The sequence below is a fragment of the Misgurnus anguillicaudatus genome, chromosome 2, assembly GCF_027580225.2.
Source record: "Misgurnus anguillicaudatus chromosome 2, ASM2758022v2, whole genome shotgun sequence".
Classification (NCBI taxonomy): domain Eukaryota; kingdom Metazoa; phylum Chordata; class Actinopteri; order Cypriniformes; family Cobitidae; genus Misgurnus; species Misgurnus anguillicaudatus.
In genome coordinates, this window is record NC_073338.2 from 18,834,646 (window position 1) to 18,860,709 (window position 26,064).

The 26,064-nt window shown below is 41.1% G+C and overlaps 1 protein-coding gene across 10 annotated transcripts in view; it reads right to left on the reverse strand.

The window, feature by feature from the left end:
* The window catches only part of rasal2 (RAS protein activator like 2), a 101,092-nt gene that overhangs the window by 31,178 nt on the left and 43,850 nt on the right, over nucleotides 1-26,064 (reverse strand). For 4 of the 10 annotated variants that reach the window (XM_055201761.2, XM_055201758.2, XM_055201756.2 and 1 more), the window contains exon 4: nucleotides 8,357-8,466. In XM_055201761.2, the coding sequence (XP_055057736.2) occupies nucleotides 8,357-8,466 (110 nt within the window). Of the gene's footprint in view, nucleotides 1-8,356; nucleotides 8,467-12,337; nucleotides 12,743-22,979; nucleotides 23,188-26,064 lie in introns of those variants that run through there. The other 6 variants (XM_055201759.2, XM_055201757.2, XM_055201766.2 and 3 more) reach the window with 5 other exon arrangements.

Consider the following 26,064-nt stretch of genomic DNA (forward strand, 5'->3'; position numbering starts at 1 on the left):
GTATTTGCCTGGGGAGCAGAATCAGGCGGCAGACTTACTCTCCCGTTGCAAGCCTCCGCCGGGGGAGTGGCGGCTTCATCCGGATGTGGTCCTCAGCATCTGGGACATCTTCGGCAGGGCAGGGGTGGATCTCTTTGCCTCAGAGGAATCGACCCATTGCCCCCTTTGGTTCTCCTGGACGGAGAAGAGCAGCCCTCTGGGCCAGGATGCTCTCGCACACGATTGGCCAGAGGTTCTCCTCTATGCTTTTCCACCAATCCCTCTGATTCTTCCAACACTGCAGAGAGTCCTCCAACACGGTCACAGGCTACTGTTGGTAGCCCCCTTCTGGCCGGGAAGAACATGGTTTCCACTGTTGTACAGCCTCTGCAACGGTTCACCGTGGCGCCTCCCAGACAGGAGGGATCTCCTGTCTCAGTTACGGGGCCAAATCTGGCATCCCGATCCTCACCGCCTGCAGCTGTGGGTCTGGTCGCTGCAGGGCCCGACCCGCTGCTGACTGAGTGTTCAGATGGCGTCTGCAATACCATATTGAATGCAAGGGCGCCTTCTACCCGGGCGCAGTATGAGAACAGGTGGCGGCTGTTTACTACATGGTGCTCAGACAGGAATGTGGACCCTGTGCACTGTTCAGTTCCAAAGATTCTAGAGTTTCTCCAGTCACTCTTGGATGGCGGCCGGTCCCCGGCTACCTTGAGGGTATATGTGGCAGCCATTTCCTCTCGACATGCTCGGGTGGACAACGACACGGTGGGGTGTCACAGATTGGTGTCCCTTTTTCTGAAGGGTGCATGGCGGTTACGCCCCCCACGAGCACAACGCGCTCCAGCCTGGGATCTACACCTGGTGCTCGATTCCCTATGTTCACCTCCCTTTGAACCCCTGGCTCAGGCAGAGCTGAAGTGGGTCTCTATTAAGACTGCCTTTCTCCTTGCTATCACGTCAGCGAAACGTGTTGGGGAACTTCATGCGCTCTCTGTGAGTGACTCATGTTTGAGGTGGAACTCCGATGGCTCGGGGGTTACCCTGTGGCCGAATTCAGCTTTTCTTCCGAAGGTTTTGTCATCAACCAACCTTAACCAGCCTATCCACCTGGCACAATTTACTCCCCCAGAAGGGGAGGACAGATTACAGCTGCTGTGTCCCGTACGGGCTCTCAGAGCCTACGTTGTCGCGACTGCAAGTATAAGGCAGTCAGACCAGCTCTTCCTCTGCTATGGTGGTCCTAGGAGGGGCTGTGCTCTCTCCAAACAGCGGTTGTCTCATTGGGTGGTGGATGTAATCACCCAGGCATATAAACGAGGTGGTCACCCCCTGCCATCCGGGGTGAGGTGCCACTCTACCAGGGCAGTCTCAACTTCATGGGCGGCCCTGCGCGGCGTGCCCCTGGAGCGCATCTGTGAGGCGGCATCATGGGCATCCCCGAGTACCTTCTCCAGGTTCTACCGGGTGAATGTCGCCACCCCCCATCCACTGGAGGTGGTCCTGTTGCCAGACTCTGCGCTGTCCTCTCAATAAGGTACGTGCTAAATTCCTCGTGACTTTTCTGGTATGTGTCATCCAGTGCTTAAGCACCGCCTCTGGCGGTCAGTAGGGATGAAATAGAACGAGAGTTACGTATGTAACTACGGTTCTATGAATCCCGGATGACCGCCAGAGCGTTCTGTCACTCAGAATTCCCGTGTACTCGCGAGAAGATTCTGTAGGAACAGATCCTCTGATGTCACCGGAAGTTATAGACTCTCCGTAGGCATCAGGGGTCACGGGTGACTTTGTTGGTATAAACACTCGACCTGCGCATGCGCGAGATGGATCATTCAGTGCTTAAGCACCGCCTCTGGCGGTCATCCGGGATTCATAGAACCGTAGTTACATACGTAACTCTCGATTTATACAAAAGTGTGCAGGTGTGCATATATTTACATGTCACCAAATCTTCTGCAAAATATGACACATGAAGGCAGAATTGTTCAATGTTGTTATCATTAAAAATATATGCATTTACCATATTAAAATTAGGCTTTTAACCACATTCAGCTTTATTGTGTGCCTCATTTAGTGATTAAAAAACTAAAAAACATGTCTACATTTATGCATTTGGCAGATGGGTGATTCTGGTGAAATTAGACTTATGATGTGTCATAAAAGATTTTGATAAAAAAAGTAAATGCAAAGTAAGAGTATCAAAATACAGTTAAGTAACTGTTAAGAAGCATACAATTACAAACATCTCTTCATGTACTATTTTGCACATGATTTCAAATGACATCATACAAACCAATTTCGTTGTTTTTCCCACATTTAAGGGGAAATTTTCATTACTGCGATGTGTCCATGACTGGATTTGGGTTCTTTGACATGGAAATATTTATAATTAAAAAATCTAAAAAATAAAAAGCTTAAGTGCATGTTATACTATAAACATTAAAGAAACATCTGGTATTTGGTGATCATTGGTAAATGTAGAGACAATAATAATAATAAAGAATATAAATGTGTCCAAGAAAATTTTTCTCATCCTCCGCAACAATTTTCAATCATTGTTTAAGCCCTTAAGGAACTAACATTTAAAAAAATTTGTTGGAAGGGACATAATTGACTGTGACACTCAAGATGGCTAGCAGGTAAGCCGTTCTTATTTTTTTTCTACAGATAAAAGTTGATATTTTGTTTATCATAGAACCTAGACAACTTTTTAGTTCTCATTACCGAAACATGAGTTTGTAAATGCATATATTTAATGTAATATCATGTTGCGGTAATGATCATTTTTGATAATGATAATCGAAAAAATTTAAATAATTCTATAGGAAATATGTTTTAAATCCTCTAAAAATAATGTTAATAGCAAGTTCAGACCTTAGTCTTATGTGCAAAAAAAAAGGCTTCAAGGGCTTTTTTAAAAAAATCTGATGCTTGACACCTTCTAAGTCTGGATTTCGTGAGAATCACCCCAGATGCTTTTATCCAAAGCGACTTGCATTATAAGGTATTTTTTATCAGTTTGTTTGTTCTCTCGGTTCGAACCTATGGCATATTGTGCTGCTATCGCAATGCCCTACCACTGAGCTACACAGGAACACTATATATATCTATATGGCTCATAGACTGTAAAAAAAGATGGACGACGCGACGTCGCCTCCCACCATTGTAATGAATTGAAGCCAAAAATGTCCGACCACGGTCGCCGCCATGTTACGTAAAAACGTCAGTTTGGAGCCGAGGCATGCGCAGAAGGAATCGTCCGTGAAGCCAGAGGCGGAGCCGCGGTATCAAACTTCCGCCCAAACGCTCGCGTGGCCAATTCAACCACTCCAATCATAACGACACGTCCCGTTTCTATAGCATCAAATTACAAGCTAAAATGAAACTTATCACAAAAATGAACACTTGAACATATATCAGCGTGATAACAACTACTTGAAAGGACCAAAACCATCTTTCGAAAACTTTTATTGGAAGTGTAAATATTTTTTTTATTTAGAGCACAGTCCCATTCATTTGAATGGAGAGGGCGGGATTATGACTTGTACTGCAGCCAGCCACCAGGGGGCGATCAAAGAGCCAGAGGCTTCACTTTTCAAGGCTTATGAGTAGGGATCGACCGATATGGATTTTTTTGTGCCGATGCCGATACCGATTTTTTTCCATCAGCCTTAGCCGATGACCGATACAGGCTGCCGATTTTCTTTAGCCGATATTTGGAGCCGATACTGCTTTTTCTTATTCAGTTTATATCATAAAAATGACACAATGATAAAACCAAATGTTACAACTCTTAATTTAAAAAAGGAACATTTACTGAACTATATTTAACAAATAGTAAAAAAAGGTGAGGTAGAAAATTCAGTGCTGCTTAAAATACATAAATAAAATAATAATTACACCATTGCACACAGTAGCAGCAACCAAGCAGCATAACAAGGCGAACACTTCACTTTATCCATGAAAGTAACCAACTATTTACAACCTATTTAATGCATTAGGTCTTAAGTTTTAGTGCACTTAACTTAATCTCTTGTAGAGCAAATATCTTTAATAAGAAGACAAGGAATAAGGAAGAAGACAGCAATACTGATCAAAAAACCACTTAAAAAGAATTCTGAATAACATGCCAATTGCCCCACTTCTGTACCTCACACACTCTAGTGCCCTATATTAAATGCGAGGGATAGTTAGTTTGCCTCAGCTCGCTTAAAACGCATAAAACTAAACAAATACATGAGGATTTGTGTATGGACTTCGGTCAGATAGTAGAGCGCGCGTGCACGTGGGAGAGGTGCAGTGAGACATGGATGAGAGAGTGCATGTATCTTTGCGCTCCCAGTGAACGGAAATGTTGACAAAACTTACAAAACAACACTTCTCCGGTCACATAAAAGTCATGTGGGAACTGTTTGGAACTAAGTGCTTTTGGTCGAATTTCTTAATTTTTTTCGCTGACGAAAATTCCGCGAAACTCCGCATTAACAACCTTAAACGTATGCAACCATGAACTGCGCTCTCCACAATGACGAGACACTATCAGCAATGGATATTGATTTTTAGCCTTTTACCACTACATATATTTATGGAGATGAGGATTAAAAACCCACCCTGTCCAGCTATGATCAGCTGTTCGGCTGATGACCTGCGTTCGCTTGCGGCATTATAAGCACGCATCGCGTCCAAACATCAGACTGGTGGTCGCTGAATAAAACTCCTATAAATACCACGAAATCACGGAACAACGTCAGCATTATTTAATCCAATGACCCGTGTTCGTAACAGCTGCCGTATGCATACGGTTAGCCTAAAGGCTATTTGAAGCTCCCTAAATACAAGGGCAAGCAGTTTTATAGGCATTCGCGTTTTCCATTAGGACCACCAAACTTTCTTAGCTATGGTTGCACGCACATATAGAGCAACGTGTTAACACTTTCAAAGTATATGGCAATATTTCAGTCAAACAGTTAAAAGATGCTTTGAAGTTTAAAACTTACCAGAGCAGCTTGGAGCGCTCCGCTCTGCTAGTGGGGGGAGGGGCAATGCACGGGCTGCAGGCAGCCTCCAGCAACACAGAGCTGCCTGTGGGCGCCTGTCTGTAATTAATGCCAGGGAAAAACTATCGGCGAACGCAAGCCGCGAATCGGCCGATGCCGATACACCTAAAACCTGCTAAAATTGGCCCGATGTATCGGCCGGCCGATATATCGGTCGATCACTACTTATGAGGCACACCCGATATGGCTATGCATCACAGAGGGTTTGCTATAAAGAGTGGCTATACATTACATGCACGCAGCACCATGAAATTGGCTATCTGAAAAATAGGGCAGGATGGATTTTGGCCCTGTTCAGGTCTGTGATGGTCTATAAGTAGGTGACCGTCAGCTACTAAAAGCTCCATTAAAAAAGAAAAGGCAAGATAGTGAGAAAGTGTGTGATAAATTAGTCAATTGGGACTTGATTCAGATTCGAAAAAATTACTCTGTAATAGACTGAGGCCAAATGACATGCAAGATCGTATTTGTACTGGACAGTGCAATGTCCGACTACACAGCCATATGCATTAATCCTTCCCTTAACTGCTATTACAGCTTTCATATTTCTGGGAAGATTTTTTACTACATGTTGCAATGTGGCCGTGTGGATTTGTTCCCAATAAAACACAAGCAGTAGTGATGTCAGGGGTTTGGGTCTCTGGCCTGCACAAAGCAAAGACTGGAACAGACTTGGGATGAATTGCAACAATAGTCAAGCTCCTCCACACAGGACTAAATACTTTACGGCCTTCTCTCTGGGCACAGGAGTTTTGTAATGCTGGAATAGAAACGCTCCCCAATATGCTGTTACAAAACTGGGAAAAAGAAATGGTGTCAGGGTTTCCACACCTTAGTTAACGTCAAATTCAAGGATCTTTGAAGGACTTCCAGGTCCAATACCCTCAAATTCAAGGACTAAATGTGGGGACACATTTCAAGTGAGAGCAAGGTTACATTGTGTTATCTTTTAAGATACATTATTACAGTTCCCTTTCGAGGGAACTTGCGCTGCGTTACTGCAGTGACACTTTGGGGACGCCTCCAGGGGTAAGTGCGTTTGAATGTGTATATCAAATTCAACCAATGGTGAGGCTTAACGACAAAGACAGGGTGACGCAGGAGCCAGGAAGTATATCGATATCTGAAATATTGCCAAAGACGGCGTAACAGGGACGCAGGAATTATGGCAATGAGACGCAGCGTTTTGTTCCCTTCTCTGGGAACAACATTTACATACGTAACCCCAGAAGTTTTCATTTATCAAACACAACTATGCAAAAAAGCATTTTGGTATGAATCAACATTCGCATACAGAAGATATAAGCATTTTAAGCGAACAGTTTAGCACGTGTGCTTTAAAAGTCAAGAATTTTTATGATATTATCCTACACCATATCCTACTAATATGGATTTTGGATTGCGTAAAATAGATTCAAGCACTTTCAATGACTTGTATCTATGTATATTTTCAAAAACTTCCCAAGGCCTTGAATTTTTTCCCCAAGATTCACAAACATTCAAGGATTTCATGGCATTAAGGTTTGGCATTGCTAAAAAGCTGGAACAGACAATTCTGTTAAAATATGGTGTCTACATGTTTGCCATTGTAGTGTAAGCACATATCATTTCACAAAGGCTTAACCTTGAAATTCAGGCTGTGGTGTAGTTTGGCAGGCTTCAATGCAGTCTATTCATATAATAACACACCAGAACCAATATCAATCCACCTGTCACTCAATGTTCCCAAGTTCATACCAGAAAATTACTTAGTATTTGTATTAAAACAGATATCTAATCGTCTTTTGTCTAAGTGGTCCAAATCTATTTGTTCTGTCTCACAATTTTCAGACAAACATCTAAAAAAAAAAAAAAAAAAAAAAAAGACACTATGCACAGAAATGCTTGCTTGGGATATAAATATCAGCCTTGGCCCACTTCCAGCCTAGTTAAAAATATCATCAAACAATTTCTAATGCATCTCTGAGGCATAGACTGCTCTCCAGAATGTGATGTTTTACAATATTGAAGGTATGATATGTCCATTGTTTTTACTTGAAAACATTTCTTAAATATTTAAAGAATGGTGCAACATTGTGGTATGCAAGTCATTCGTCTCAACACTGATTGGTGGACATAAGAGTGATATGAGACGCATGCAGAAACTGTCCTGATATAAGGCCATTAGTGCCAGGGGATAAATTGAGGACAGCGATACTTCACTAGTCTGGAGCTCAGGAGGGCAATTAAAGTGGGGCATTTATCCCAAGCAGGAATTCTGCTCTATTTCTATATCAGAGCAGTGTGATGTGCAGATGATAGATGAAGAAAAACTGCAGTTTTTGGGACTAACAAAAGGCATCGATGCTTCTAACATTTTCAGCTTTTCAAGCAGCGGGCTCCTTTTTCCAAATAGCTGTCTGGCACGACAAAACATTACATTGCTGTTGTCAATGTAACACTCAACCGAGTACACAAGCCTCTTTTTCACATGTAGTATTTGGAAGTCAAAAACATTTCTGAGAAGCAGTTAAAGGAGAAATATGTATGATTGACATCCAGAGGTACCGCAGTTAGTAAAAAGTAAATTTTTTAGCTGTTTTTTCCTTGCCCCCTCCTCCTCAGACTCAACGCTTGCATGGGTTGCCAGATTCCTACAGGCATCTGAAAAGCTTTGAGTAAGTTTATCTGCTAATTTGTTTTTATTGTTTGGAAATCACAAACCGGCTCTAATATGTGGCTCATTTTGGAGGTTGCATACAGAGGTCGCATTTATTGGCCTTCACAGTCTCATTTTTAACTGTCTGAGCTGTCAAAATACATTATTGGGTAAATTGGCAGGGAGCAGGATCGCACAAACCAAAACAAAAACAAACATTCAGACACGCATTTATTTCAAAATGAGAATAACTGGCTATAGCATTGTTTTTTAGAAGAAAAAAACTAATATGTGAACTTAGCAAGTTTCCTAAATATTGATGAATATATTAGTATTTTCTTTATTTAATTACAGTTACAAACCTACATGCTGCTCCTTTATGATCTTATATGCCAGGGAATGACTGATCGGATTAAATTAAGAGACAGAACAGGAGAGATGGATATTTAAAAAGTTTAACTTCAATGTAGTTACTTTAGTTAATAGATCATAATGTAGCTGCTGCTACAGTAGCTCGGCAGTAGTTAACCTACTTTGAAGTGATGGCTTGCAACACTTATAATCTAAAGCAGCTCTGGGGCCTAAAAATCAAATAACAGCTATGTGAAGAACATCGAGTGCTGGGTATTACAGGCCAGGATGAGCTGATGTAATGCAGATGTCTGCAGGAACTCACAGGCACTTTGAAGGGTGAGGAGTTGGGTCCATCCATAGAGAGGTTCTTCTCCGAGCTGCCCAGCCCCGATATGCTCCTCCGCCTGGGCGAGCGCTCCGCAGACGCTTCTGCTGCGAAAGAGAAGAGAGAAGATTGTAACAGATAGTTTGAAGAGAGACCGGGAAAGATGTTTTTAGATGTTGTAATAGGCTACAATATCAATTTTTCGGATGAAAAGGATAGCTGATAATAATTTAGGCCATTGCTGACTAATACTGTAGGTCAATACTATACATATTTTTTAGCACATCAACTCTTGGATTCTGATTGGTTTGACACATGATTGGTTTCATAATTTCAGGGAAAATCTTGCTTCTAAATTACAAATGTGAAACTCATTCAGACTGAAAATAACCCAGGGTTATCTCAGGGTGAAAAGCCCTTAATGAGTAACCATCCACTGCCATAACTGACGGGAAATTGGTTGTGTCTGAAATAGCCCAATATACACTGATTCACTATTCCTTATATTAGTTTGCTAATATAGTCTAGTCCACTTGAATGGGTGAATAAAAACAAGTAAGTGAATTTGGACATTAAGCACCCATAGCGATGCGGGCACCATCTCTTATAGTCGTCAGTCGCGAATAGGTTTGTGCCGATAGACGATAGTATTGTGTATCGACGATGGGCAGTCATATGGCTAATAGTGGGCTTTCATGAAGATAGTTGGTGATAGTTATTATTAATATCATCATCATAGTGTTTCACATTAACATGCACATTGCATGCTTTTCCTTCCATGAGAGGGTTTGTGGGCTTTACTTTGCGCGAGAGCTTGTAATGCCCACAAATTTCTTCTTGCATGCACATGGACTCAAAGGGCGCGTATTGGACTCTTGCTCGGACCTGAATGCACGCAGCGGACTCCTAGTACCTGAACTTGTAATACATGCGGCTCTGACATTTCCTTGCACTAGAGAGGCATGAGAAGGGTTAAAACCAGCAAGTTTGTTGTTCCCACTCCCTGTCACGCATTTTAGACTTATTGACGCGGATGGATTAATGGCATCAGTTTTAAGATGGTTGCGAACAAGTGACTTGTTATAAATTAAGTAGTCTCAGCCTCAGACATCACACCCACAGAATGTTGGCTAAACGTCTGATGTTTATCGTACACTTTCCTGGAAACACTGTGGGAATGTCAAAGTCGTCTTTGATTGGTTGAAATAAACCGGATTTCCAGGAGACACGAGTTTCGCAATTAGTTTTGGTCCTTGGAATACAAAGCTCTGACGTTCCATTGAGGAAGAGAATCAGTCGTGTTCACGTGGATAATAATGAGCAGTTATCACGATCAGCTAAACATTGGATTCTCAAAAATATGCAAAGTTTGCTGCATAGACTCTCTAAAAGACATCCAAGAGTTAAGCTTGAGGCAGTTAGTGGAGTCCAAAAGTTCGGTTCTCCTGAATTGCTTGTAGGTGTTAAAAAGTGAAGAGATATGCTTCAAACAGATGTTTGCCGGAAGCGTTTCATTGGTGTGGCTGTTGATGAAGTGCACAACGTTGTTCTATGGTGAGTAATGTTGTTTATTTAGATGCTATTCGATTGCGGGTGGTTATTTCAATAACTGACTTGTTGCTAGCCGGCTTGTTATTGTGGGGAGTCCGAACCGTTACGCTAGATGAAACAAACTGTGATTGGTTGTTTGACATGTCGGTTGAAAATCCCCATGGGCGGGCTTTCTCCAGAAAAAGCAGTGAAACTATAAGCTAAGTAGTGTGGAAGTAGTTTAATAAATGAGTAAACGATTGCCCCGCCCCCGATACTATTGTGTATCGGCGATCTCACAGGCCGACGATAGGACCATCTCAAAATTGGGCATATCGCCCAACACTAGTCCTGAAAGTTGCTCATCATTTGCATAACGTTAAACTTATCTCAACTTTGTTGGGTCGCTGGATACGACCACTTCCTCTCACCAATGGTCAATGTTGCTTGTGTCGCCTGATGCCGCCAAGCTTCCTTTTAAAATGAATGAAATCACATTTCTAGGGCTCTTGAATATAATCGTTTTTTCGCATGGGGAAATCTGATCGATTCAAACCGTTGAGACTAGTGACTCACACCCTTACACATCACTAGTCGCTGGCGTTCTGCACGCAGTTCAAGTATATCTATAGCTCAATTGGTAGAATATGTCACTCGCAATGCCAAAATCATGGGTTTTGAATCCCTTGGACACAAAAGTATGTGCACCTGCCAAATTCATTAATGTAAATGTAAAACTTAGTGGACCAGATAAAGACATCGGTCAAGCGAATGACAACATTTCTGTCCAGTGAAAATTAATATCCATATAAAGCACTTCGATTTCAACAGCTGGGAGAAAGCTGAATGGGGCCACTGTCCGGTCGAAATACTGTGCTAAAATGTCATAATGTGACAGTAAGTCATTTTCATTTCTGAGATCTGGAGCAGACGCAGGTGAGACTCACACACATTATTATACAGTAGATGAAATGGATAAAGGTTAATCACTTTTACGGTATTATGTTTAAACTGGAAAAAACAGACGTCATGTGTCCCCACACTTTTCAAACTGTCCCCACAGTACGTCTGATACAGACAAACTTTAAATGGAGTCTTGGGTTCAGTAAAGCCACCTGTCCTCTGTAAATCAATGTCTTCTGTAATGATGCCCAGCGGTCGCTAACAGTACATCAGACCTGCACTTACACACAAAGCTAAAGTGCAAGTCAGACAGGCTTACGAGAGTGATTTCACCCAAAGCATTCACTAAGTCCTCTTAATAAACCACTCATTCACTACCTGCCACTTTCAGACATCTAGATGGACACCCTGTGGCTTTTGTACACAACCACTCTTAACAGCTAAGTGAAATATCACTCTTTTCTTACAAAAGCTAGTTTCTTTTATTCTCCTCTGACCAGTTTATTTCACATTTGAACATAATAGCAGACGTGTGCATGTCAAGGATGCAACAGGACGTAACCTTCATCCACACAGCTTCCCCTTGGGCCATGCAGGGAGTCGTGCCGAGATGCAGATCACCCTGCGATGAGTTAATTCGCCCCGGGTAATAAAAAACCGGCCCATCACTGCGACAGAACTGACGCCACTCCGTGTCTGCACTGAATCAAGAAGCACGGCTGAAATTGACCCGGAGGTCTGTGGCCAAGTTTCTGCTTCTGGTTTCGTCTTCCAGGCCTCAGTGGACAGACACAATAGGGATTGTGCGTGAGCCGTCCAAGTAAAAAAAGGATCAGCCCCTTTACTCAAGAAGAGCTTTATGAATCTGTACAAAAGAATGAGAAGTAATGTCTCTCCATCACACTCGCACCTGGCTCACCTCCAGAGAAACATTGATTAGCAGCTAAATTTAGTGTCTCAACCTCTTTCTGCAGCTCATGGGCGTCCCAGTCCAGTTCAGTGTGAACTGTCTGACAAACTCTGCTGCAGGGACAGCCTGCAGATATTTTCAAGTGAAAAACATATCTGGCATGAGAATATGAACTGCATGTTGTTAGACTGCCTCTGTGCTTCCCCGAGGACTTGAAAAGATATGCACAGTGCCGAGAAGCAAAGAGCAATAGCAAGTTCTCACATTTTCTGCTCTGTGGCCACAGATGAGTTTTGAAGATGCCTGTTGTATCACTCACTTCACTAACGGGGGGTGCTAACTCTTGCCAAGTTGGTACGTGCAAACGCACTGCAGTGCCGAACTTGATAGACATGAGCGATCCCTGTGACTAAGCAAAGCTGGAATTTATGAACAACTAGCAGACACAAAAAATGTTATAACAAGTTATAACCCAAGGAATGCCCTATAACAACACATTCAAGTCAACTTCAACCATTACGGATTTTTAAATGACTATCCATAGTCCGAGATGGAGTGGGATAACTTAATCCAATAAGCTAATGTAATATAACATAGCTAAGAGCGCTAGAAAGAAAAAGAGCGACTGAAGATACCTCTATCACAGCTGGTGCCCATCACCTGCTGAATACATTGATCCGGTCACCATTGGACTGGCTGAACAGCGACCATCACCCTGATCCAATGAGCAGAGGTGCTTTCACTTTAATTACCCATCACTCTTGCAAAGATCCCAGCGCATTGATAAACTGCAGCCTCTTCATCGTTCCTCCGTTGCTGGCTGCCACATCTCACGGTCCGTACCCGCACTCAGGCTCTCTTTCACTTCTCTCGGGTTGTTTCTTAAACGCAGTACCTTGCCTCCCCAAAAGCTTTCTTGCGTCTCGGCAGCAATCCTTGTGCTCACTTTATCAGCTTCTGCCTTTCTCTTTTGGCACAACAGCGGAAGGGATTTTACCGCATTTACTCAATCAATTGCTGTAACCTCACTCCTCTGTTCCTCTCAGCAGAACTGCAAGCACTTCCCATCCTTCTCTCTCTCTCTCTCGTTCACCCCCTCCCCCTCTTCGACGCATCTGGCTTGGTCTGCCTGCTGCAGCCTCACACAGGAGCATGCGAGCGTGCATGTTAAATACAATGAGGAGACGCTCCTGGCCTCAAGACTTTTGTTTTGACACTTAATGTGGGACACGACTCTGGGGGCTTTTGGTTTGCATGCGCGAGTGCATATTATCTGTGTGAAAAGTAAATCCTACAGGTTTGGCACAAAACGAGGATGAGTAAATGATGACCAAATGTACATCGCATATAACAACACGATTAAACAGCAACAAAAGGCCAGCCAAATAAGTGACCTTGGCTTCTTTTCTCAATTGCACCATATACATGGGATTTCTTGACTGCCAGCATTTTTAGCCTGGAGAAGAATGTGAACTAAAATCCTTCACCTTACTTACGCCAAGAACGCCCAGGACTTTTTATTTCCTTTGACTACTATTCATACGCATGGGGCATAATGGAAACACAAGGTTATGGATTTTTTTTAAATTTTGGCACATTTCAAAGTTCAAGTTTGGTGAACTCTGACCTGCGAATTCGTATGACATGAAGACCAATATGTGACCAAAACATGATCGATATGTCACAGTGAGACCTTGGACCCTATTTTAACGATCTGAAACGCAAGTGCGAAGCGCAATGCGCAAGTGACTTTGTGGGCGGTTCTTGGGCGCTGTTGCTATTTTCCCGGCGGGAGAAATAAGTCTTGCGCCAGGCGCAAATCAATAAGGGGTTGGTCTGAAGTAGGTTCATTATTCATAGGTGTGGTTTGGGCGTAACGTCAAATTAACCAATCAGAACGCTATCCAACACTCTGTTTAAACGCAAGGGCGCAAGTTCCATGGCGGGTTGCTATTATTATGACGGATTTACCAGGCGCACGCCAGGCGCGGTTCACAGCCGAGGAGACCGACGTTCTTGTAAGAGCAGTCAAAGACAGAGAAGTTGTTTTGTATGGGGATGGAAGAAACTCGCCCAAATCAGCGTAGGTTAAACAGGCGTGAGAGGAAATAGCCACAATTGTCTCATTAGCTGGCTTCCCCATCGTTGCGCCAAGCGCTACAATGCTGTCAGGAGACGGGGGAATCCCAAGCTTGCCAGCATAAATCGGGCACGCCATGTAACGGGAGGTGGATCTGCCTCAGGACCTGACGCCAGCAGAGGACATCGCTGCGTCCACCCTCACCGCTGAAAGGGTTTGGGGGCTTTGAAATCGGAAACGCAAGCAAGGTCCAACCCCAAAGTACACTTACAAATCAAGTTCATATACATTAAGGTTTCTTATGAAAACATTTTAATTATTATATACATAAAATAAACGTAGTACGGCCACACAACAAACTTATGAAAATATTTTAATCGTTATTTGCATGAGAATTTTTTAACGCAGCCCCACAATACATAACAACTATCACCACAATGCTCACCACAATGGTTTCCCTTATGTGTTTATATTTTTTATTGTAACAATTTATGATTTGCAAAATTAACTGTTGCATCTGTGTAGATTAGATAAGCAATGCGCGTTGTGCAAGCTATACATTATGGTCAAGCATGCGCCCTTAAAATAGCATAATGAACTACGCGCAACCCGCCACTGACTTTAAACACGCCTCCTTTTTTGCTCTGAACCGCCCAGGGAGCGCAAGTTCATTCCCTAGTTTGCCGACGTGCGTCTGTGGAGGGAAAACCCCGCTGTGCGCCGGTGCAAAATACGAAATGATACATGCGTCACTGACAAAGTCAATTGCGCTGGGTGCAAGATAGGACCCCTTTTCTGAAAATAGCAGTGTCACACAATACTATTTTGTACAATAATAATAAAACTAATGATAGTGGTGCAAGAGGGAGTGTAAATCGGACAGTTCATTACAATTCAATACAAAATCGTTTTTCTCCGCAAACAATGTGATTTTTGCCGATACATTGCGTTACGCCCCAGAAGTCATTGTGGCAAATCAATAGGGGAGGTCAGGTGACCAACAGGAAGATCGCACACATCTCAATTCTCACAAGTTTGTTCTGTGTTCTCGCGACCTTCTGAGTTCGTTCTTCCGGGGTCGCCTGGCAAGACCAATCTCCACGAGAACGCAAGTCCGTTCTTTGTGTTCTTGTAATTGGGAAACTGTGGAATTGTTTTGCACTGTGTCTTTTCTCTCTTTCACTGTGTTTTCGCTGCTACAACCACTTTGTTGCTGCATTGCATTCAATTGCTAACACTAGCAGAAGAAAATAAACAAAAATGTGCACTTTGGCGGAAATGCATAGATGGACATCGAATTGTTAGAAATAAAATTGATGTATCTATCCATATCAAAGATTTGCGCATAAAAACAACACTTTAGCACGTGACGATATCCACTTTCTTCAGGGGTCTATGTAGAAATTTCATATGTTGAAAGTACAACGTGAAGTACTATAGTACTGTATCAGTAACTTGGTTATGGAAATGTAAAAGCGTACAGCTTAACACTACCTCAAGGCCACAAAGATGTACAGATGTTTGGACAGCAAGCTATCCAAATGGAAATACAAGAGTCCAGCTATTTCCAGTGCCTAAACTTTCACTTTGTTTCCATAAATCACAGCTCAAATTTGTTCCCTCTACAGCTCATCCATCATCTCACTATGTGGATCCCAAGGTCACATTGTCTCTGGCTGTCCTCCGTCCCCTGGTGTTGGAGTCGACAGGTCTCCCTGTCAGCCCCTCTGTGAGGCCGATGCTCGTCTCTCTCTCTTTCTCTTCAACCCTCCAGGCTGCGGCTGCCCCTGAAATCCACTTACCGCATTGATTTAGCCCAGCCCTCTTTCGAATCAATACGGTGTGCTGGAGATAACAGAGGGGTTAAAATGAGCGCAGCCAGACGTAAAACAAGGGCCCAGGATGTAATTAGAAGTGATGCGAGTGCTTGGTGGATGGATGTAAAGGTAGAGCACAGGGGGAAGGGTGAGCAAGGGTGGTCCCTAGTTAATGCAACCCCAATGTATTGACTTTTATTGCTTGCTGAAACAAGCAATCAATCTGTGGTAAAATGCCATTTGCAGGGTGTAAATGAATCAATACCAATTTACCTAAAGATAAAGAAGGTGAAACAATGATTTTGCCTCTGGGCTTTTTCTATAGCGACACCGCCCGGAACATTAAGCACTAGTTACGCTTATATTACCCATGATTGTCTGATTGGATGAGTCGATCATTATTAAAAATACTGATATATGGATACGTTGTAGAGAAGACACACATGGGAGCATTTAAAGGCGCTCTGAGCGAATCTGTGTGACGTCACTTTTTGTTGATGTTTGAACTGTTTTCAAACAAATGGAGCGTAGCTAACTCCTCCCGCTCCCCCTCCCTTCCGTGCTTTCATGAACGAGCCCAACCCCCACCCTCATATCCTTCTTGTCGTTTATTGGCTGGAACCCTATGAGGCTGTTTACACTTGGCATAAACATGCGTTTTTGTCCATCGGATCACAAGTGGACGATGTTAATGCCAGATGTAAACGGTGTTAAAACCTTTTGAGCTCGACCACTTTTAACCACATCCAGAGGTAGTAGAAACCACTTTCGATTGGATCGCTTTGGAGTTGCGGAACGCACATGTGGTTGAATGTGTTCGAACAGCCACACGCGACCACCTTCTCTCCGCCCATTTATCTAATCTGAGGTATTAAACACAAGTTTTACTTATTTTTTGACTTCAGGCGTGAACATACGGTGAACAGCGCTATTTTTAGCCTTTCATTGATAAAACTAAAGCGGCTGATCTCCGTCGTTTTGAAAGCGTGTGAAAGTTGCGCGATCATTTCATCAGTTGTGCCGAAAATTCAGATAAAGCTCTTACATAGACACGTACAAAACACTGTGCAGCATGTTTACTTGCTAAACAAGCAGTGGACTCCGACATAATATTAGTTTGCGTCCATATAAACTCATAATTACTCCCGATCGGGTTTGAATGACAGCGGAGAGACTCGCCCACCGTCTCACAGACCACCCCCTCACAGTATTCAGGACAGAAGCGGTGGAAAGTGGACAAAAGAGACGGATTTAAATATCAGGTATAAACGTAATGTGTCTCTCTCGTTCACTTGTGATCCGATCGATGAAAAAACACCTCTTAATACCAAGTGTAAACAGCCTCTGTGTTATGGTTTCTGTTTGTAGGTTTGGCCACTGTGTTTATATTGAAGCTTGTGGAGCCTGGGCTGTCTACAGAGATCGCTTTTTTACAGTTTGATCAGCGGACAGGCAGCAAGCAGATAGTGAGATGTTTGCTGTATGTAACAAAAAAGGTTTTATGGTCAAAAACGCGTGAATTCGCTTAGAGCGCCTTTAATTCACCAAGGATTAAGAAAGTCTGCTTGCTTAGAAAAGTAACAGTATGCCATGTGCAGAAATTACATGGCAAAACATAACTTGGAAATTTGAAAACTCACCTTAGTTATGAAAAAAAAGTAATAGTAATGCTTTCCTAAGCAAGCACATATAATGATCCTAACATGACCACAGGCTTATGTTTCTAAAGCTTAATTGGTCGAGCTTTGCATTAGCAGCTCAAAGGTTATAGATTAAATTAACACTGGGTTCGAAACACACCTACTTACAAAAAAATATAGCATGAATAAAATGTAAGTTGCTATGGATAAGAGTGTCCACAAAAAATCCTCTCAAAAAGCCATATGAAACCATAGAGAGGCTAATAAAAATGCTGTTTCATGCCATCACAGTAATGATGATAATGATACCTGATATGAAATGTACATTAATTATTCATATTTAGAGGAACAGCAAAGCTGAGCAAAGCTCCACATTTCCAACTCATGCAGCTGCAGCATTTTCTGCATCATAATGCTTAAAGAGGGTAAGCGATAGGAAAATCCTCTACGAAACTCACAGAGGGTTTAGTCAGCATGTGGAAATTGACACTGTGACAGGTCAGGTTTATTCAAACACTTTTCATCCATTAATCGCTTTTTCTAGAGTTCTTGTTTTTTACCTCCGACATACAGTACTGTGCAAAAGACTTACTGTGAGTTTACACCAGATGCGAATTTAACGATTTGTGCAAGTAGATTACATACAATGTCAATGCAAAGACGTGATCAGAAGCATCCTCGTGTGGGGCGATGCAAATGATGTGATATGGGCGACACATTTGCCGCGAAAAACACGCGCTATTTGTTTCAAACGCGTCTTCGCCCAAGTTGAAAATATTCAACCCGAGCAAAAAATTTGCATGACACGAAGTTAAATCCCACGAGTAATCTAGAGCGAGTAATGCGACGCCCCACGTTTGGTGTGTACGTAGCATTAGGCCACCACCACCAGACTTTTTGTTTTAGAAGTTTTAATGTCCATCCAAATTTATTTTTCAATTCATTTTATTAAGATACAAACAGAAAATACAGGAAATATGTACAAAAAATTTTTTTTCAGGACTAAATGTCTTCTTTAGGCATAGTCGGTGTTTAGTGTGACCTCTCTTGGCACTAAACACATCTTTTTGAGCAGATTGAAGTAAAAAGACTAATTTCTTTAAAATTGGAAATAAAGATTTAATTTTATTTAGGTTTAAGAGATCCTGCAGTTTCCTGTTATTGCTCAAGTGGAAGGGGAGTTTACCTTAAAAACTTGACACATCAGTTTACATTTTTATAAATTTTTTAATACTACATACACATTTCCTTTTTTCTGGATGTATTCTATTAAAGAGACTGAGAAACAAAAATATATGATGATCACTATAACATTGCAAAAACAACAAATCTAATTCTGGCATGGTGGCCTAAGACTTTTGCACAGCACTGTATCCGGGTTATAATTAGTGATGCACCGATGTACCGGCCGCCGATATTTATCGGCCGATTTTTGATGAATTTGAAACCATCGGCATATTGGCAATAGCACGAGAAAGGCTGATACCAATTGTTTATTAATGAACTGCATAAATAAATCAATTATATGTAAAAAATGAGTTAATGTTGTTAATAAAATAAATGCTGAAGAGCAAAAACCACCTTTGAAGGTTTTCATGCTGTCTTATTATATTTGTTTTAGCTTCATTTGTGCCTCTCTTATTATGTCGGTCAATTGAATGTTAATTAGATCCAATCCATGTTCAGTAAAAATAATTTGATGCAGAAATAAACTAGCTAATAGACCAACTGTGTAGTATTGTATACAAGTGTTTAATATCGGAATCGGCATCGGACAGAAGTTGTCTGTTTAAATCGGAATCGGTATCGGCCCAAAAAATCCTATTGGTGCATCCCTAGTTATAATTATTTTTATTGCTAGTTTTACGATACTTAGCTGTGTGCAAATTTTAGCGGCATCTACTGGTGAGACTACGAACATGTTTGTCCTGTAATGGACAAACATGTGGTCATCCGATACAACATAATGGCAAAACACGCTCTTGAGCGAGGTTTGTCTGTTTAGGGCTACTGTAAAAACATGATGATTGACGCAAAATGGCGACTTCATTGTAAGGGGACTCGCGGTGTATGTAGTAGGGGTGCAAAAATACATTGATATGGATCGATATGTCAGTTAAATTTTTAACGATTCAATGCATTGATGCCACACATAAAATATTGATTGCACCCCAGTATGTAGATAAAATCGGCTCATTCTAAGGGGCATTTTAAACATAGTCACTTCATGCGTTTTCTCTGATCAGATAGCTATCCGATCGTAAAAAGGCCAGGTGTAAATGCCGTCCGAAACGTTTTTGAGACGGATTTAAATCGGATCGCTCAAACCACTTCAGAAGGTGGTCTTGGACACATTTCAGACGAAACTAGACAAGTGTAAATACATCTGGTTGATGAAACCACATATGTCAGCGCATACTCCTCCCAAACGTAAACATGTCACCTGGAAGTTAGGTTAGGTTTTTTAAGGCAGAGTTATGAATAGGTTATTTGCCTTTTGCGCAGGAGAAGATCGGATTCATATCCGTTTTGCCAAGACACATTTATGTGGCAGAATGTAAATGAAACAGTTTTCACAAATCAAATTGCTATCTGATCAGAGAAAACACATGAAGTGGCAGGTGTAAAAAGGCCCTAAGGTAATAAAGATCTTCATGTAAGGTCAACAAAATCATGTAAGGTCTTTATACACCACTGAAAATATAGTTATGTATATTGCATTTCTGTTAATAGACCATCCTAAAAGGTACACACTGCACCTTTAAAGTTTTATTCTTGCTGCAATAAACCACATGAACAGATTGATGGTGGTACCGCACGCTGCAAGAATCTAAAAAAGTTTGCTGACTAAGGAGGCAGTTTCCCTCTTTGCCTCGCCAGTAACCATTTCAGTTCAGGTTGGTACACCTTAAGCTCCTCTGCCCTTGTCTTAAATGTGCATTACATAATGAAACAAGTGCAAACAAAACCACAAAGCCACATCCATTCTCTTGCTTTTTAATGACAGGACACTGTTTACCTTTCCAAGTATCTGCCTGATGCCAAATGTCTGGAATGCACTGATGTCACAACACTGAGCTGTGAAACCCGAGACTAGCAGGACATCTTTACCGTACTTAAACATAGCAGACAGGTGTGGTACGCTATGTTAAGATCCTTGCAAGTTAGGGCGACAACTTTGTATTACTTTACGACACCGGAAGATCTAAAGGTCAAACAGGTTTGGTCAAACAAAAACAAGGAAACCTACAGACAGGTATTTCAGGTTAAATATCGGAAATTAAGCTAACAAGGGGGTCACACGACATGGTAAGGTATGTGATGGATTGTCACGTTTAGAGAAATTACTGGAAAAACGTAAAAATTTTTCATATTTGGACAGGGTGGCATACAGCAAAGAATTAATGACTACAAGGAGTTCACGTCCATATAAGCTATTGAGAGAAAGCTATTATGAGTAGGGTTGGGAACCGAGAACCGGTTCTGTTTTTTAAAAGGAACCGTAACCGCACCGAATTCTTAAGTTTCAATTCTAAAAGCTTTTAAAAGTGATAAACGGCCAAAGCGCTGGGAGCGGTTACTTTAAGCCATGTCCTACCTCATAAAATTAATTACGTTGAGCCACTGTTTACAGTCACGCTGTTGAGGTTTGCTTTGTATACTTGGTGTTAAACATGTCTAAAAAAAGTCATGGTGTGGATTTATTTCCAAAGTGTAACACGTGTAAAATATATCCTGCAAAGGCGGCAGTACAAGTAATGACAAAACACTTGCTCCAGCACAGCATAAATCTCAAAAGATGTAGTGTTTTCAAATGTTTGAGAACTACTGCTTTTTTTAAATTTTATAATTCATTAGCTGGGAACAAAATCGTTTCTCTGTATATGTTAGTGTGGACTCTGCTAGTGCCTTATATCTATACTAGGGCTGCATGATTAATCGAAAAAGAATCACAATCTCGATTCATACATAAATGCGATCTTAATTTTAGATGACGCCGATTCACTTGCATATTAAGTATTTCCCTGTTTTTCAGATGCTGCATTCACATGTTCACGTATTCACATTACAATCCAAGATGCTATAATATTAGTCAAACTTGCTAACACACACTCATACAGTGTAAAACCAAACCCTATTCATTCACCAATCAAAGCCGATTGTTTCTCTCCTCTCTCATCTCATTTGCGGCGTTCCGCTGTCACTCGCGTGACGTATAACAAGGCGGCAGACCTAAGCACAGTCGTTTACTTGGTGGATTTGGAGCGGCAATTTTCACAAAAAAGAGAGGATAAACGAGCACCAACTGTGGAAAATTCTGGTGGCGACGGAGAAAGTGACGGATGCAACAACATCAAGGAAATGAGTTACCACCGGACGTTTCTAAATCGGAAGGCTGCAGCCTCCGGAGGTCGCATATGCAGGCTGCACAGGTCATCAAGCCTGGTTTATTTGAGTTAACAGAGCATTACATTCGCAAGTCAGAAACATACAACAAATTATGATTAACTAAAAATAGTAGTCAACTTTATAACGTTAATTGTTAATATTCTGAAAATGATGCGCAGCTTAGAAATGCGACCTCCAGAGGCTGCAGCCTTCAGATTTAGAAAGAGCCTCTGTGTCACTGCCACAAGTTTCCCATTAGAAAGGGTTTTTAGCACGAAGGGAACATTGTAAAACATTGTATGTTTGCATTTCTCTCTGATGGCTCAAAATGTTGATCGTTTAGTCTTATAAAAGTTTAGTGTTTTTAAAGTTTTAAGGTTGGCCAGTTTGATAGTACAAAAAGCACAGGTGCTATTTAACAGCTAACACATTTTAAATGACTCTAAATTTTAAGAGGTCTAAAATAAGGAAAAGAGACTTTTTGAGAGATGTTAACTGAAAGTCCTGTAGCACTTTTTTAAGTTAAGTGCATAATAAAAGAGAATCGGGATCTCAATTCACATCAAGAAAATCGTGATTCACATTTTAGCATGAATCGCCCTAATCTATACTGATTAAAAAAACGTATAGTTATTGTCCCTGGTGTGAATGGGTCTTTACTTAAAATATTATTTAGGAGCTCAGATGTAGCTCACTTACATGCTAAATAGATCAATAAACCAATCATAAAGCCCAGCAGTGAGAAATAAATAGCATATTTAAAACTAAAACTCTATTATAGATATTGTCTACTGTGTTTACTGTGTGATAGTTTAGTAATTTAGTAACGAATCTGAGTCCTGATATAGTTAAAATCACTGTTGTTCCCTGATTCATCCATTTTATGACAGTGAAAGTGAATAAGTGAATAAACAGTAGCAGTGGACGCACAAGGGGTTAATGAAAGTAAGCAAGCGAAATAATGCGTTCTTCAACAAAATATTCAAGTCATGACGACAAGAAAAGCATTGCTAGTCCAAACTTGGCTTTAAACATAAAGACGACAATGAAAAAGTGTCTACTGCTAAACACTGATGTCTGTATTGCGAAATACGACTGTAAAGTGCGACGCAACTTCACAAAACTGTTGCTCTTAAATAAATGTACGTCACCGTCCCGCGTTTGCAATTTAACGTTACATCAATAACAGTAAAAGAAAATCATCCGCTACCTACATGTATAAGTAAAACAAATCACTACTTGTGGACCAAGGTACACATGTATGGCGGTAACGTATTGTACACAATGCACATCTTGTAGCCGCGTGGCTTGTTGGATATAAAGTGAAGTATGCACGCCAAACATAACTTACCTATAAAGTCCATAATGATATCGACTCCGCGATCGGTTTATAGTCACATCCCTTCGATAAAAGACACCGAGATCTCCGAGAGATACAATGAGCCGGTGTTTAGTGATTGAAGCCTCTCTCACTCACACACCCCCATCAGTCAGTCCATACAGTGAGGAATGAGCCCGATCCAGTCAAACGCTCTCTCTCACTCCCTCAACAATGGCTGTCGTGCGCGAGGATCATTTAATCAAGCGACACGTGAACACTTCTGCGTAAATCACTATCATTTGTATTACTACAGTTTTAGTACAAATATTACGGTTAAGAAAATGGTTAATGCACTGCTATGATTACTGCAGTAAACGATGGAAGTTTAAAATTATATTCAGATTGTTTATTTAATAACATATCGATTCCAATGACGAGTGGAATCGACGAGGAGGTTATTTACACAATAAACAAGTCGTCTGAGTTTTGAAATACTGTGGTTTTTTATAGGAAGTTGTTCGGGAGACTTGTAAATACCGCGTTTCATTCATTGCGTAACGAGTTTCACTTGTAACACGCGTGAGAAAAACACAGGAAACCTTCAGCTGTGAGACACAATACATGAGTAACTGAAGGAAATGGGATGTGCATACTTTCAGCTGCTTATTTATTATTATAGGTATAAGTTTGCACTTGTCATTTAGTACAGCTGGATAACTAAAGTTGACTTTTTTTTTAAACAGAGCAACCATCACTTTGCTAAAGTGTCCTATTTGAATAGGTTCCATCAACATGTAAATTCAAAATAAATGTACTGTTTTTTTTAAGGGGCCAAAGAATGCACTGAAACAATATGTTAAATTGTCCCTTGATATTTGCATAGAAGGTATATGGCTTTATTAAGTGCAAAAATTACCCAGAGAGTTTTACATGTCTATTTAAAACCATAGGATTTGCCCCCAGAATGAAATGGTCTATTATTACCTTATTTGAAAGGGTCACGAATATTAATGTTAAGCTCTGCTCTGATTGGCTGTTTCACAGAGCAGCTCTTTCAGTAGCTGTGTGTGTGTAAACAGACCTTATGTTTAAGCCTGTATCAGACAAAGATACAGAATTTGAAGAATAATAAATTGTTTGGAGATTTGTAATAGATGTTTCCGAGTTGTACGGGTTTTTTTTGTGTGTTTTTGCAACAAAATGGCTGGTTTTCATAGCAGCTGCGAAAATGCCAGTAAAACTGACTATTATCAGCTTAAATTGAAATTAGTTGGCCTTAACAGTGACTTCTAACAACTTGCCAAAACAACCAGTAGTCTGTGGACATTGGCATATGGCCGACATTGCTTTTCCTGACATAAATGTTTGTCTTGCCGAACACTATTAAACCATCCCACCTTTATAGAACACAAGGCTCATCATAATGGATGTTTTTTAATGAAGCCTCACTGACAAAACTTTGCAATTACACAGAATAATAGCATTCATTGGTGTATTTTTATAGGATTTTTATACCAAAATTTTACATACCTGACAGATGGCTACTGCTACTGATTTACTACTTTTTGTTTTTTTTCAGTCCGAAAATTTTTTGTTGAATCTGTAAGCACAGTCGATCCCGCAACTACTTTTCCATTTTAGACGCGTTTTTTTACGCTAGGCTAATGCTGTCGCTAATGCAGGGTTCACACCAAACGCGATAGACACGGCAAGCGCGAGTGATTTACATGTTAAGTCAATGCAAAGATGCGATTAGGCATCCTGCTGCGCGGTACACACAGTAACTTCGACAGATTTCCGCGACGCGTTAACACATAAGGACCTTGCTGTAGTAGTGACGTGATTACAAGAAGTCTCAGCGGAGTCGCAGAAGCCCCTCCCATGACGTGAATTTCCGCGTGAATGTCTCGAATGACTAGAATTTCACGCGCGAGTGAACTTGAATGTTCAAGCGTCCAAATACGGGCGAGTGGAGCGTTTTTGCTGCTTCTACCATGGCTGATGGGAATGCACCATAAGACTTTTGCCATTCAGTGGGCGTAACCGCAGTCACTTTCGCCGAAGGTGACGTCACGTGCATACCCTCTATAGTAGAACTTCAGCCTAAACGCTAGCATATAGCACTAACTCAACAGTCACAACTTTGTTTTTATCATGTTTTAACATCACAGTCGGTGTTATGTTGAAATTGTACTGGTTTTTAAGTGGTCTTTTGTATGGACGTGGTTTACATAAGGAAAAGGAAACAATTCTGTTTCAGGCTCACGATATGTCATTACCATGTACAGAACTTATTATTCATCTATATCCATGTAAATACAGTTTTCCATTCTACAGCACCTTTAAGTAAGCACAGGACACCAACATTTTTGGGAAAAACATTTCTGAATAAGACTCCAATGTACACAATGAAGTTCCTCTGGGCTACATTTGTTATTACATGCCGTTCGGCTAGTTCTGATACACCAAAGAGCAAAACAGGATCTTCAGATATCAACAACCTAGAAGTGTTTTTTCTTGACCTAAATACAGGTGAAAGATCTTTTGATCTGCCCCTCTCACTTCATAAATCTGAAAACGTTTCTCAGGACAGCTTGCCCCATGACACGACACACTGAACAATTTTCATCCTGTTATTCGTTTCAATAAAAAAAACACACTGCACAGACACTAGGGGAAAACAAAGGGGAACGACATTAGTAAAAGCTCATCTTTCTTGCTTTAATTAAAATAGCAAAATCAATTGGGTATATTGTATAGCGCAAGAATAGAATGAGATGCATTTTATCCACTTAAACGATTTCCATTAATCTCTATTATAATCCATCATATGTTTCATTTTTTACTTAAAATCAAGGTTAAAATAAACACCTTGCATAAGTTCTTTTCTATATTGTCGCCATATCACTTTAGGTAGGACTTCTCTTCGAGTTCCCAGTTTTCTGTTGCACACATGGTATTGTAACAGTCTAAACGTAGTTACAAATACACCTTTCATTGGTATTTAAAAGAAGACCTCATTGTCTTGACAGCCGTGAGAAAGATGAGGATGATGCAAAACACATTAACAAATATAAAGCTCTTCATCGCAACAACAAATCTGTTTGATTCAAAG